This window comes from Oncorhynchus keta, chromosome 14 (genome assembly GCF_023373465.1).
Source record: "Oncorhynchus keta strain PuntledgeMale-10-30-2019 chromosome 14, Oket_V2, whole genome shotgun sequence".
In the NCBI taxonomy this organism is placed as follows: Eukaryota; Metazoa; Chordata; class Actinopteri; order Salmoniformes; family Salmonidae; genus Oncorhynchus; species Oncorhynchus keta.
In genome coordinates, this window is record NC_068434.1 from 70,499,013 (window position 1) to 70,512,867 (window position 13,855).

Below are 13,855 nucleotides of genomic sequence, written 5' to 3' on the forward strand. Positions count from 1 at the left end.
TTTCATAGCATGTTTGTCAAGTTGGTCTTCACACTCACTTCTACTAACTTATGTGGTAAACTTAACAAGAGACATCAGTTCTAAAGTAAATGCAAGTCTCATTTCCAGGCGGAATACGTTTGTATTAATGTATATCATATACATCACACAGGTGTCAACTAAATAATATACAGTATATCCCAGAAAAGATTGAAGAATGGGACAAGTAGACAAAGTGAATAGAAGTCAGTGATTGCATCCATAGCCGTTTGTATGAATTTACATAGAATACATGTTAACAGAATGGAGAGGGAGAGAGAATGTTGCTGTACTCCCATATAAGGCCCTTGCTTCCAATACAATTGAAGGCCACAATTTTCACAGTGATCTAGGATAACCTCCCCCTTGTCAATGTAAACTTATCCTAAAATCAGTACTCTTTGTGAATATGGGCTTTGGCCTGTTAGCAATGTCTCTTCGCCTGAAATGCAACAAAGAAGTCACCTTTTCCTAGAGCGATTTACACTGTTATCAAAACGTCACGCCAGGGTAAGCCTACACGAGCCACAGCCCTTATTTTTGTGTGTTTCTAATATTTCCGATGGGGAAAATGTATGTAGGGAAACGATTGGAACAATTTCCCTGTTTGCCCGCTAGGTTTTATGGGTATTATGACTCATACTGTGATGGTGCATTCATATGCATGTACATTTCATACTTATACATTTCATTGTGCTGTAGGTTGGTGTTATGTATGTGGCAGGTGTTCTACAGCATTTTCAGAAAGTATAATTTTGGATCATGAATGTCACTCGGGCAAGTACTCTAGGCCAACCGCTGCTCAAGCTAATGTTGTGTTCCAATTTAGTCACCTGCTTAGCGTAATTATAGTTCCCGTTAATCCACGCAGTTAATGAGCTGTTATGTTCTTGAACCGTGCTGTACACATAGGACATTAAAACCAGGGCTGTACCAAGCCTTCCGTCCCGAAGAGGACGCAGTCACTCACCTCCCCAGTCAGTCCCGCTTTGATAGGACAGTGCTGGCTTCCTGCTTTTTATGTTTCTGATGCGAGTATGGTCGCCGTGCCAGACCAGTGATATCAATACTACCTCACTGTAACAGTTTCTGTCGGCATAATTAATGCCTCCTCGATAAGAATCGTCATAGCCTACATATTCTATAAATATTTGAAACATCGGAGTGAACTGCTTGCAATAACCTGAGGTGAGAATTTTTTTTGTCGACGTAAACTACACTACAGTATACTATTATTTAACTCTTAATGATAGCCGACATGGGCTATTGATAATGATAGCATTTGTATCGGATTCAACATCTAGCTACACATGCACATCTCCCTATGAAGTTAGATAAATGATTTTATGTGATTGAATTTCGATCAAGGGAAACTCAGCAGGGCGTGTTTACATGTTCAGTTGAAGGTTTCGTCAACACATTACTCATCCCTGCTTTATGTACACAGAACAAATATATAAATGCAACAATTTCAAAGATTTTACTGAGTTACAGTTTATATAAGGAAATCAGTCAACTGAAATAAATAAATTAGGCACTAATCTATGGATTTCCCATGACATGCATCTCTTGGTCACAGATACCTTAAAAAAAGGGGCGTGGATCAGAAAACCAGTCAGTATCTGGTATGACCATAATTTGCTTCATGCATTGGGATACATCTCATTCTCATAGAGTTGATCAGGCTGTTGATTGTGGCCTGTGGAATGTTGTCCCACTCCTCTTCAATGGTTATTCGAAGTTGCTGGATATTGGGTGGAACTGGAACACGCTGTCATATACGTCACTCCAGAGCATCCCAAACATGCTCATTTCGGTGACATGTCTGGTGAGTATGCAGGCCATGGAAGAACTGGGACATTTTCAGCTTCCAGTAATTGCGTACAGATCCTTGTGACATGGTGACGTACATTATCATGCTGAAACATGAGGTGATGGTAGGGGATGAATTCCATGACAATGGGCCTCAGGATCTCGTCACGGTACCGGCATTCAAATTTGCCATTGATAAAATGCATTTATGTTTGTTGTTCATAGCTTATGCCTGCCCATACCATGACCCCACCGCAACCATGGGGCACTCTGTAAACAACGTTGACATCAGCAAACTGCTCACCCACACAACGCCATACACGTGGTCTGCGGTTGTGAGGCCAGTCGGACTTGCTGTCAAATTCTCTAAAATTAAGCTGGAAGCGGCTTATGGTAGATAAATTAACATTCAGTTCTCTGGCTACAGCTCTGCTGGACATTCCTGCAGTCAGCATGCCAGTTGCACGCTCTCTCAATTTAAGAGATCTGTGGCATTGGGTTGTGTGAGAAAACGGCACATTTAAGAGTGCCCTTTTTTGTCCCTGGCACAAAGTTCATGTGTGTAAACATCATGCGCTTTTATCAGCTTCCTTGATATACCACACCTGTCAGGTGGATGGATCATCTTGGCAAAGGAGAGTGGTTATGGATGATGCCAGAGTTCCACAGTAGGCTGCATTATATTAAGCCTCAAATTCAGCTTACTTTACCATTCTACTCTGTACTAGTATAATAACTCACTTAGTAAAATTATACTAAAACCAATAAACAGTTTAGAGTCGTGTCACCCTTCTGATCAGTTCTGTATTTCAAGAGGAAGTGCCTCCTAACTGTTTTATCCCTTGAAAATAAGTAACCCAGAAGTGAAACCCTCCACATGCCACAACTTGTTTAAATAAATAATCAGTTGTGTAGTCTTGGTATTATTTATACACCTTAACTCACAAGTTTAACTAATTCACCTTAATCTACAGTCCAGTAGAAAGAAAGTACACCCAAAGTTCAGAGTCTAGACTGAGGATACATCCCATGCATTCTCATTCAGTTTTTATTTTCATCTTTCTGCACCTTATTAGCCAGGTCACATGTGTGTGTGGTTTATTCTCACATCCACTCCAGTGTTTACTGTCTACAGTTTTACTGGGTTACCACTCCTCTGGGTGCAGATCTGATGGGGTTTGGGGAGGACCTGTGGTGTCCCCAGGCCCACGCGGCCCTGATGCGGCTGCAGGACTCGGAGCTGCGTCTGATGGAGGTGATGAAGAAGTGGATGAGCCAGCGGTCCAAGAGCGACCGGGAGTTCTCTGTTCAGCTGCACCAGATGGCTGCCATGGTTGAGAAACTGGAGGGGCCCCAGCCTGGGGGAGGACCGGACTACATCAGCCAGCTTAATCAGGTACTCTCTGGGTCTATTTGATTGACATTTTTTCTTGTTGACCGCACCTCTTTTGATTTGAATGAAACTTTCAATACATATTTGCCCATCATAGAAGTGGTCAGAAAGTAACTTTTTGGACCTGAATGCCAAAACATTTAGAAGATAGAAGTGCTCAATGTTGAACCATTTTGCATACCCCGCAATGAGACATCCATGTCTTCGTCACTGGAAAAGATAAACGGTTGGGTTTGATATAATTTAAAAGCTTACAAACAGGGTTGTCATTATTTTATTATTTATTGAAAAAAAATCTATAATAATAAAACTTTAATATTGACCTTTAATATCAATTATTTAACACGTGAATTTATTTTACAATTTTCTCATATGTTGTAGCTTAGACCCTATTTTACATCATCCGATGTGTTTGTGTAGTGCCTGCCATCAGTTGATACACATCATGCTCTTGAGTACAGGGTGGGTGACAGTTGTTTGAAATTATACTGTCAATCTTCCATAGAAAACTTATTGAATTTTTTATTATTCGAACCAGGGACTGCAGTGACGCCTCTAGCCATTCCTATTTAAGTTGACATTCGACGGTGGGTGGGTCAGTTGCCATCTTTGTGGTAGTAATTGGAAGTAAAAATGTATATTACATTTCAATGATGTACCAGCTAAATTGCAGTGGTCTGGGATATGTCCATATATTTTCATGACACCCACCCTCTTTTCAAAAGTATACTGCGTCTTAACCGATGGAAGGAACAATATAAACATCTCAGATTATGTAAAATAGGGTCTAAGCTACAACATAAGGCGAAACAAAAAAAAAAGTACTTTACTCATTTGTAGGTAATTGACGGATAAAAAATGACATTGTTTTTTGTTTGACAACCTTGTTAAAGTTTTTAAATGATGTCAAACTCAACCATTTATCTCTTCCAATGATTAAGACATGTACAGTATGTCTCATGGTGGGGTAGGCGAAATGGATCAACTTTGAGCACCTCTAACTCCTAAATGTTTTTGTATTCCGGTCCATTAAGTCCCTTTCTGACCACTTACTTCAACCATTGGCAAATATGAATGGGACGTTTCATTCAAATCAAAAGGGGTGCGGTCAAAAAGTGATTGAAATCAAGTGGAATGACCCTTACACTATATCAGTGGGTTTTAGCAAGCTCACTGGTTTAGACATGAGACCACATCCACCCCCAGCTGCAAAGTGGACTTGACCTTTCAAACATTATTGATGATTGAGCATTACGTTTGATCAGTAGATGGCGATATGCAGAGCATTCACTTTATTAATTCTGTCTCTCCCTGTCTCTTTTTCTCTCTCTGGCCTCCTTCCTCTTTCAGTCGTGGGGTGTGCTGGTGGCTCAGACGGAGAGTTTGAGTCGTGTGATGCGGCGGCAGTCTGAAGACCTGCAAGTTGGGCCTCTCAGCAAACTGACCCTGCTGATCAGAGACAAGCAGCAGCTCAGGAAAACCTACACAGAGCAGTGGAGCCAGCTCAGCCAGGAGCTCAGCAGGGTCAGACACACACACACACACACACACACACACACACACACACACACACACACACACACACACACACACACACACACACACAGATGAACATATAACTTATGAGTTCTGATAGTTTCTTTGGTTACCACTCTATTTTAGAGACAGTATACATCTCTATGTAGAGCCTTTTGTCACTGATCATGTCAGTGGCAAAAAACACTTCAGTGAGCAGGCCTTTCTAATCGACCTGGCCCGGGTATCCTGGAAGGATATTGACCTCATCCTGTCAGTAGAGGATGCCTGGTTGCTCTTCAAAAGTGCTTGCCCCATTCAAAAGAATGTAGAAATAAGAACAGATATAGCCCTTGGTTCACCCCAGACTTGACTGCCCTTGACCAGCACAAAAACATCCTGTGGCGTTCTGCATTAGCATTGAATAGCTCCCGCGAGATAAAAAACTTCAGGGAAGTCAGGAACCAATATACTCAGTCAGTTAGGAAAGCTAAGGCTAGCTTTTTCAAACAGAAATTTGCTTCCTGTAGCACAAATTCCAAAAAGGTTTGGGACACCGTAAAGTCCATGGAGAATAAGAGCACTTCCTCCGAGCTGCCCACTGCACTGAGGCTAGGAAATACTGTCACCTCCGATTAAATCTATGATAATTGAGAATTTCAAAAAGTATTTTTCTACGGCTGGCCATACTTTCCACCTGGCTACCCCGGCCAACAGCTCTGCACCCCCTGCAGCAACTTGCCCAACCCCCCCGCTTCTCCTTCACTCAAATCCAGACAGCTGATGTTCTGAAAGAGTTGCGAAATCTGGATCTTTACCAATCAGCTGGCCTAGACAATCTGGTCACTCTCTTTCTAAAATGATCAGCTGAAATTGTTACAACCCCTATCACTAACCTGTTCAACCTCTCTTTCGTATCATCTGAGATCCCCAAAGATTGGAAAGCTGCCGTGGTCATCCCCCTCTTCAAAGCGGGAGACACTCTACACCCAAATTGTTCAGACCTATATCCATCCTGCCCTGCCTTTCTAAAATCTCCGAAAGCCAAGTTAACAAACAGATCACCGACCATTTTGAATCCCACTGTACCTTCTCCACTATGCAATCTGGTTTCTGAGCTGGTCATGGGTGCACCTCAGCCATGCTCAAGATCCTAAATGATATCATAACTGCCATCGATAAAAGACAGTACTGTGCAGCCATTTTCATCGACCTGGCCAAGGCTTTCGACTTTGTCAATCACTGCATTCTTATCAAATCAAATCAAATCAAATTTATTTATATAGCCCTTCGTACATCAGCTGATATCTCAAAGTGCTGTACAGAAACCCAGCCTAAAACCCCAAACAGCAAGCAATGCAGGTGTAGAAGCACGGTGGCTAGGAAAAACTCCCTAGAAAGGCCAAAACCTAGGAAGAAACCTAGAGAGGAACCAGGCTATGTGGGGTGGCCAGTCCTCTTCTGGCTGTGCCGGGTGGAGATTATAACAGAACATGGCCAAGATGTTCAAATGTTCATAAATGACCAGCATGGTCAAATAATAGTAAGGCAGAACAGTTGAAACTGGAGCAGCAGCATGGCCAGGTGGACTGGGGACAGCAAGGAGTCATCATGTCAGGTAGTCCTGGGGCATGGTCCTAGGGCTCAGGTCCTCCGAGAGAGAGAAAGAAAGAAGGAGAGAATTAGAGAACGCACACTTAGATTCCCACAGGACACCGAATAGGACAGGAGAAGTACTCCAGATATAACAAACTGACCCCAGCCCCCCGACACAAACTACTGCAGCATAAATACTGGAGGCTGAGACAGGAGGGGTCAGGAGACACTGTGGCCCCATCCGAGGACACCCCCGGACAGGGCCAAACAGGAAGGATATAACCCCACCCACTTTGCCAAAGCACAGCCCCCACACCACTAGAGGGATATCTTCAACCACCAACTTACCATCCTGAGATAAGGCTGAGTATAGCCCACAAAGATCTCCGCCACGGCACAACCCAAGGGGTTGAAAACCGGTTGAAAGTTTCTGTCGGCTGAATGAGCGACACCGGTTGAGCTTTCCTACAGCATTTCCTCCCAGAAACTGTGAGAAAGTTGTCTGGCTGCGGGGACTGTGCCAGGGGATTTATACTACTATCTGTACTTACTGGTGGCACAGACGCTGTTTCATCCTTTCCTACACTGAAATTACCCTTGCCTAATGATTGCGTCTGAAGCTGGGCTTGTCGCACAGCTATCCTCGCCGTAAGGCGAGTACAGCGACAACAATTAGAAGGCATCATGTTAATGTTACTACTTAGCTTCGGCTGTTGGAGGTCCTGACGAATCGTGTCCCGATAAAGCGTCCGGAGTGAAAAAGTTGAGGAAAAAATAAATAAATATATGAACGATAATTAAAAAGTGAAAACCGTAAAGTTGTCAGGTAGCAAAATAGGTTGGCAACAAAACGCACAGCAACTCGAAAACAAGCCTGCAAGTTGTGACCGGAAATGATTGGCAGACTCAATAGCCTTGGTTTCTCAAATGACTGCCTTGCCTGGTTCACCAACTACTTCTCAGATAGAGTTCAGTGTGTCAAATCGGAGGGCATGTTGTCCGGACCTATTGCAGTCTCTATGGGGGTGCCACAGGGTTAAATTCTCGGACCAACTCTTTTCTCTTTATATATCAATGATGTCGCTCTTGCTGCTGGTGATTCTCTGATCCACCTCTATGCAGACAACACCATTCTGTATACTTCTGGCCCTTCTTTGGACACTGTGTTAACACACCTCCAAATTAGCATCAATGCCATACAACACTCCTCCCGTGGCCTCAAACTACTTTTAAATGCTAGTAAAACTAAATGCATGCTCTTCAACCGATCGTTGTCCACACCCGCCCGCCCGACTAGCATCACTACTCTGGATGGTTCTGACTTAGAATATGTGGACAACTACAAATACCTAGGTGTCTGGTTAGACTGTAAACTCTCTCCTTCCAGACTCACATTAAGCATCTCCAATCCAAAATGAAATCTAGAAAAAGCCTCCTTTATTCATGCTGCCAAACATACCCTCGTAAAACTGACTATCCTACCGATCCTTGACTTCAGCGATGTCATTTACAAAATAGCCTCCAACGCTCTACTCAGCAAACTGGATGTAGTCTATCACAGTGCCATCCGTTTTGTATGCTCTCGTTGGCTGGCACGCACTAAATATTCGTCGCCAAACCCACTGGCTCCAGGTCATCTATAAGTCATTGCTAGGTAAAGCCCCGCCTTATCTCAGCTCACTGGTCACCATAGCAACACCCACCCGTATCTCTGGCTCCAGCAGGTATATTTCACTGGTCATCCCCAAATCCAACACCTTCTTTGGCTGCATTTCCTTTCAGTTCTCTGCTGCCATTGACTAGAACGTATTGCAAAAATCACTGAAGCTGGAGTCTAATATCTCCCTCTCTTTCTTTAATTATCAGCTGTCAGAGCAGCTTACCGATCACTGTACCTGTACACAGCCAATCTGTAAATAGCACACCCAACTACCTCATCCCCATATTTGTATTTATCCTCTTACTCTTTTGCACCACAGTATTTCTACTTGCACATCAGCATCTGCACATCTATCACTCCAGTGTTAATGCTAAATTGTAATTATTTTGCCTCCATGGCCTATTTATTGCCTTACCTCCCTACTCTTCTACATTTGTATACACTGTACATATATTTTTCTATTGTGTTATTGACTGTACGTTTGTTTATGTGTAACTCTGTGTTGTTGTTTTTGTCGCACTGCTTTGCTTTATCTTGGCCAGGTCGCAGTTGTAAATGAGAACTTGTTCTCAACTGGTCTACCTGGTTAAACAAAGGTGAAATAAAAAAAGGAAATGTACAAATAATAATGATCAAAAATCCTGTTTCACAAAGGGATATTACTGTAAGACTATTAATAGGACTATTATTAAGGCTTATTGCGCCTACATACCTTTCATAGGAATACTGTTATCACCTGAAACAAACAGTCAAAACAGACGGTCACCGTGTACTAATATCTGTTTTATGATGTTCTTCATTTGAAGATCGTGGCGTAGGTTGCAAAGAAAGCTGTTTTAAACTTTGGGCTTGAAATAGTTAAAAGAACCACAAATGTGTGAATATAATGCATTCCCTTTTCACCAGTGTGGATATGCAGCAGGCGCTCCTCATTGAGATGCAGAGCTGCACAGTTATTGCAACTTCATTAACAGACAGCACTCAGTTGAAATGAAAGCCAATGGGCTGTAACTGAGTTTGGCCATTGTTGTCTAATTGAGAACTGCTCTTGCATAGAAAATGCATTTTGATGAGCAAAAGCCATCGGGACTTTAATATGACAATAGTTTTTGCCCTTTCCATGGTTTCTATCATTACCCATTTACGGCGAGCAAATGATGTGTTAATCTTTAATGAATTGTTAGGTTTATGGGTTGCAGTTTGTACATTGCCTGGGTCAGGTTTTGCCTTAGTACCCCTGTACAGTACACTACAAACAAGTCACAGGCATCATGCAGACATGTATAATTAACCTTTTGTGAACTTTTGTGAAACACCACAGCACAGTTGAAAAATATATGGCAAATATAAATCAAAACTGGATGGTTTTCAGAGATAGATGGGAGGGGTTGAGTGGTTGAAGGATGGGATTAAAAACAAACAAAAGATGACTATTGTAAAATATGCTGTGTCTGTAAATCAATCAATCAATCAATCAAATGTATTTATAAAGCCCTTTTTACATCAGCCTATGTCACAAAGTGTTATACAGAAACCCAGCCTAAAATCCTAAACAGCAAGCAATGCAGATGTAGAAGCACGGTGGCTAGGAAAAACTCCCTAGAAAGTCAGGAATCTAGGAAGAAACTTAGAGAGGAACCAGGCTCTGAGGGGTGGCCAGTCCTCTTCTGGTTGTGCCGGGTGGAGATTATAACAGTATGTGGCCAAGATGTTCAAACGTCCATAGATGACCAGCAGGGTCAAGTAATAATAATAATCACAGTGGGTGCAACAGGTCAGCACCTCAGGAGTAAATGTCAGTTGGCTTTTCATAGTCTGTTGTTCAGAGTTAGACAGCAGGTGCGGGCGAGTGTGGGGGGGTTGGGAGAATACTTAAATTCACACAGGACACCGGATAAGACAGGAGAAATACTCCAGATATAACAGACTGACCCTAACCCCCGACACATAAACTATTGCAGCATAATTACTGGAGGCTGAAACAGGAGGGGTAGTATGTAGAAGCCTAAGTGTTGTTAATTATTTTACTCCAATTAGGGGAGGGATGGTAGGGTTAGGGGAAATAGTAAAGGAAAATATATATATGTGTGTGTGTGTGTGTGTGTGTGTGTGTGTGTGTGTGTGTGTGTGTGTGTGTGTGTGTGTGTGTGTGTGTGTGTGTGTGTGTGTGTGTGTGTGTGTGTGTGTGTGTGTGTGTGTACACAGTTGAAGTCGGAAGTTTACATACAGTGGGCAAAATAATATTTAGACAGCCACCAATTGTGCAAGTTCTCCAGATGAGGCCTGTCATTTTCATCATAGGTACACTTCAACTATGACAGACAAAATGAGAAAAAAAATCCAGAAAATCACATTGTAGGATTTTTAATGAATTTATTTGCAAATTATGGTGGAAAATAAGTATTTGGTCACCTACAAACAAACATGATTTCTGGCTCTCACAGACCTGTAACTCCTTCTTTAAGAGGCTCCTCTGTCCTCCACTCGTTACCTGTATTAATGGCACCTGTTTGAACTTGTTATCAGTATAAAAGACACCTGTCCACAACCTCAAACAGTCACACTCCAAACTCCACTATGGCCAAGACCAAAGAGCTGCCAAAGGACACCAGAAACAAAATTGTAGACCTGCACCAGGCTGGGAAGACTGAACCTGCAATAGGTAAGCAGCTTGGTTTGAAGAAATCAACTGTGGGAGCAATTATTAGGAAATGGAAGACATACAAGACCACTGATAATCTCCCTCGATCTGGGGCTCCACGCAAGATCTCACCCCGTGGGGTCAAAATGATCACAAGAACGGTGAGCAAAAATCCCAGAACCACACGGGGGGACCTAGTGAATGACCTGCAAAGAGCTGGGACCAAAGTAACAAAGCCTACCATCAGCAAGGGCATTGAAGATGAAACGTGGCTGGGTCTTTCAGCATGACAATGATCCCAAACACACCGCCCGGGCAACGAAGGAGTGGCTTCGTAAGAAGCATTTCAAGGTCCTAGAGTGGCCTAGCCAGTCTCCTGATCTCAACCCCATAGAAAATCTTTGGAGGGAGTTGAAAGTCCGTGTTGCCCAGCAACAGCCCCAAAACATCACTGCTCTGGAGGAGATCTGCATGGAGGAATGGGCCAAAATACCAGCAACAGTGTGTGAAAACCTTGTGAAGACTTACAGAAAACGTTTGACCTCTGTCATTGCCAACAAAGGGTATATAACAAAATATTGAGATAAACTTTTGTTATTGACCAAACACTTATTTTCCACCTTAATTTGCTAATAAATTCAGTAAAATTCCTACAATGTGATTTTCTGGATTTTTTTTCTAATTTTGTCTGTCATAGTTGAAGTGTACCTATGATGAAAATTACAGGCCTCTATCATCTTTTTAAGTGGGAGAACTTGCACAATTGGTGGCTGACTAAATACTTTTTTGCCCCACTGTACACCTTAGCCAAGTACATTTAAACTCAGTTTTTCATCATTCCTGACATTTAATCCAGTAAAAATTCCCTGTTTTAGGTCAGTTAGGATCACCACTTTATTTTAAGAATGTGAAATGTCAGAATAATAGTAGAGAGAATGATTTATTTCAGTTTTAATTTCTTCCTCACATTCCCAGTGGGTCAGAAGTTTACATACACTCAATTAGTATTTGGTAGCATTGCCTTTAAATTGTTTAACTTGCATTAAATGTTTCAGGTAGCCTTCCACAAGCTTCCCACAATAAGTTGGGTGACTTTTGGCCCATTCCTCCTGACAGAGCTGGTGTAACCTTTAGGCCTCCTGCTCGCAAACACTTTTTCAGTTCTGCCCACAAATGTTCTATGTGATTGAGATCAGGGCTTTGTGATGGCCACTCCAATACCTTGACTTTGTTGTCCTTAAGCCATTTTGACACAACTTTGGAAGTATGCTTGGAGTCATTGTCCATTTGGAAGACACATTCATTTCCTGACTGATGTCTTGAGATGTTGCTTCAATATATCCACATAATTTTCCCCCCTCATGATACCATCTATTTTGTGAAGTGCAACAGGCCCTCCTGCAGCAAAGCACCCCCACAACATGATGCTGCCACCTCCGTGCTTCACGGTTGGGGGTGATGTTCTTTGGCTTGCAAGCCTCCCCCTTTTTCCTCCGAACATATCGATGGTAACAATGGCCAAACAGTTCTATTTTTGTTTCATCAGACCAGAGGACATTCCTCCAATAAGTATGATCTTTGTCCCCATGTGCAGTTGCAAACCGTAGTCTGGCTTTTTAATGTCGGTTTTGGAGCAGTGGCTTCTTCCTTGCTGAGCGGCCTTTCAGGTTATGTCAATATAGGAACTGTTTTACTGTGGATATAGATTATTTTGTACCTGTTTCCTCCAGCATCTTCACAAGGTCCTTTGCTGTTCTGGGATTGCTTTGCACTTTTCGCACCAAAGTACGTTCAACTCTAGGAACCAGAAGGTGTCTCATTCCTGAGCAGTATGACAGCTGTGTACAGATGAACGTGGTACCTTCAGGCCTTTGGAAATTGTTCCCAAGGATGAACCAGACTTGTAGAGGTCTACAATTTAACCAGACTTGTAGAGGTCTTGGCTGATTTCTTTTGATTTTCCCATGATGTCAAGCAAAGAGGCACTGAGTTTGAAGGTAGGCCTTGAAATACATTCACAGGTACACCTCCAATTGACTCAAATTATGCCAATTAGCCTATCAGAAGCTTCTAAAGCCATGATATTATTTTCTGGAATTTTCCAAGCTGTTAAAAGGCACAGTCAACTTAGTGTCTGTAAACTTCTGACCCACTGGAATTGTGATACAGTGAAATAATCTCTCTGTAAACAATTGTTGGAAAAGTTACTTGTGTCATGCACAAGTAGATGTCCTAACCGACTTGCCAAAACTATAGTTTGTTAACAAGAAATTTGTGGAGTGGTTGAAAAGCGAGTTTTAATGACTCCAACCTAAGTGTATGTAAACTTCCGACTTCAACTGTATATATACATTTACATTTACATTTAAGTCATTTAGCAGACGCTCTTATCCAGAGCGACTTACAAATTGGTGCATTCACCTTATGACATCCAGTGGAACAGCCACTTTACAATAGTGCATCTAAATCTTTTAAGGGGGGTTGAAGGAATACTTTATCCTATCCTAGGTATTCCTTAAAGAGGTGGGGTTTCAGGTGTCTCCGGAAGGTGGTGATTGACTCCGCTGTCCTGGCGTCGTGAGGGAGTGTGTTCCACCATTGGGGAGCCAGAGCAGCGAACAGTTTTGACTGGGCTGAGCGGGAACTGTACTTCCTCAGTGGTAGGGAGGCGAGCAGGCCAGAGGTGGATGAACGCAGTGCCCTTGTTTGGGTGTAGGGCCTGATCAGAGCCTGGAGGTACTGAGGTGCCGTTCCCCTCACAGCTCCGTAGGCAAGCACCATGGTCTTGTAGCGGATGCGAGCTTCAACTGGAAGCCAGTGGAGAGAGCGGAGGAGCGGGGTGACGTGAGAGAACTTGGGAAGGTTGAACACCAGACGGGCTGCGGCGTTCTGGATGAGTTGTAGGGGTTTAATGGCACAGGCAGGGAGCCCAGCCAACAGCGAGTTGCAGTAATCCAGACGGGAGATGACAAGTGCCTGGATTAGGACCTGCGCCGCTTCCTGTGTGAGGCAGGGTCGTACTCTGCGGATGTTGTAGAGCATGAACCTACAGGAACGGGCCACCGCCTTGATGTTAGTTGAGAACGACAGGGTGTTGTCCAGGATCACGCCAAGGTTCTTAGCGCTCTGGGAGGAGGACACAATGGAGTTGTCAACCGTGATGGCGAGATCATGGAACGGGCAGTCCTTCCCCGGGAGGAAGAGCAGCTCCGTCTTGCCG

General features: G+C 43.1%; 1 protein-coding gene across 2 annotated transcripts in view; it reads left to right on the forward strand.

Annotated features, from left to right (window-relative positions):
- The first annotated feature begins 817 nt into the window (after positions 1 to 817).
- LOC118393915 (tyrosine-protein kinase Fes/Fps) overlaps positions 818 to 13,855 on the forward strand; it is a 39,822-nt gene continuing 26,784 nt past the window's right edge. The window contains exons 1-3 of one of the 2 annotated variants that reach the window (XM_035787121.2): positions 818 to 1,206; positions 2,966 to 3,226; positions 4,574 to 4,747. In XM_035787121.2, the coding sequence (XP_035643014.2) occupies positions 3,002 to 3,226; positions 4,574 to 4,747 (399 nt within the window). In that variant the 5' untranslated portion in view covers positions 818 to 1,206; positions 2,966 to 3,001. The remainder of the gene's footprint in view (positions 1,207 to 2,965; positions 3,227 to 4,573; positions 4,748 to 13,855) is intronic. The other variant, XM_035787122.2, reaches the window with a different exon arrangement.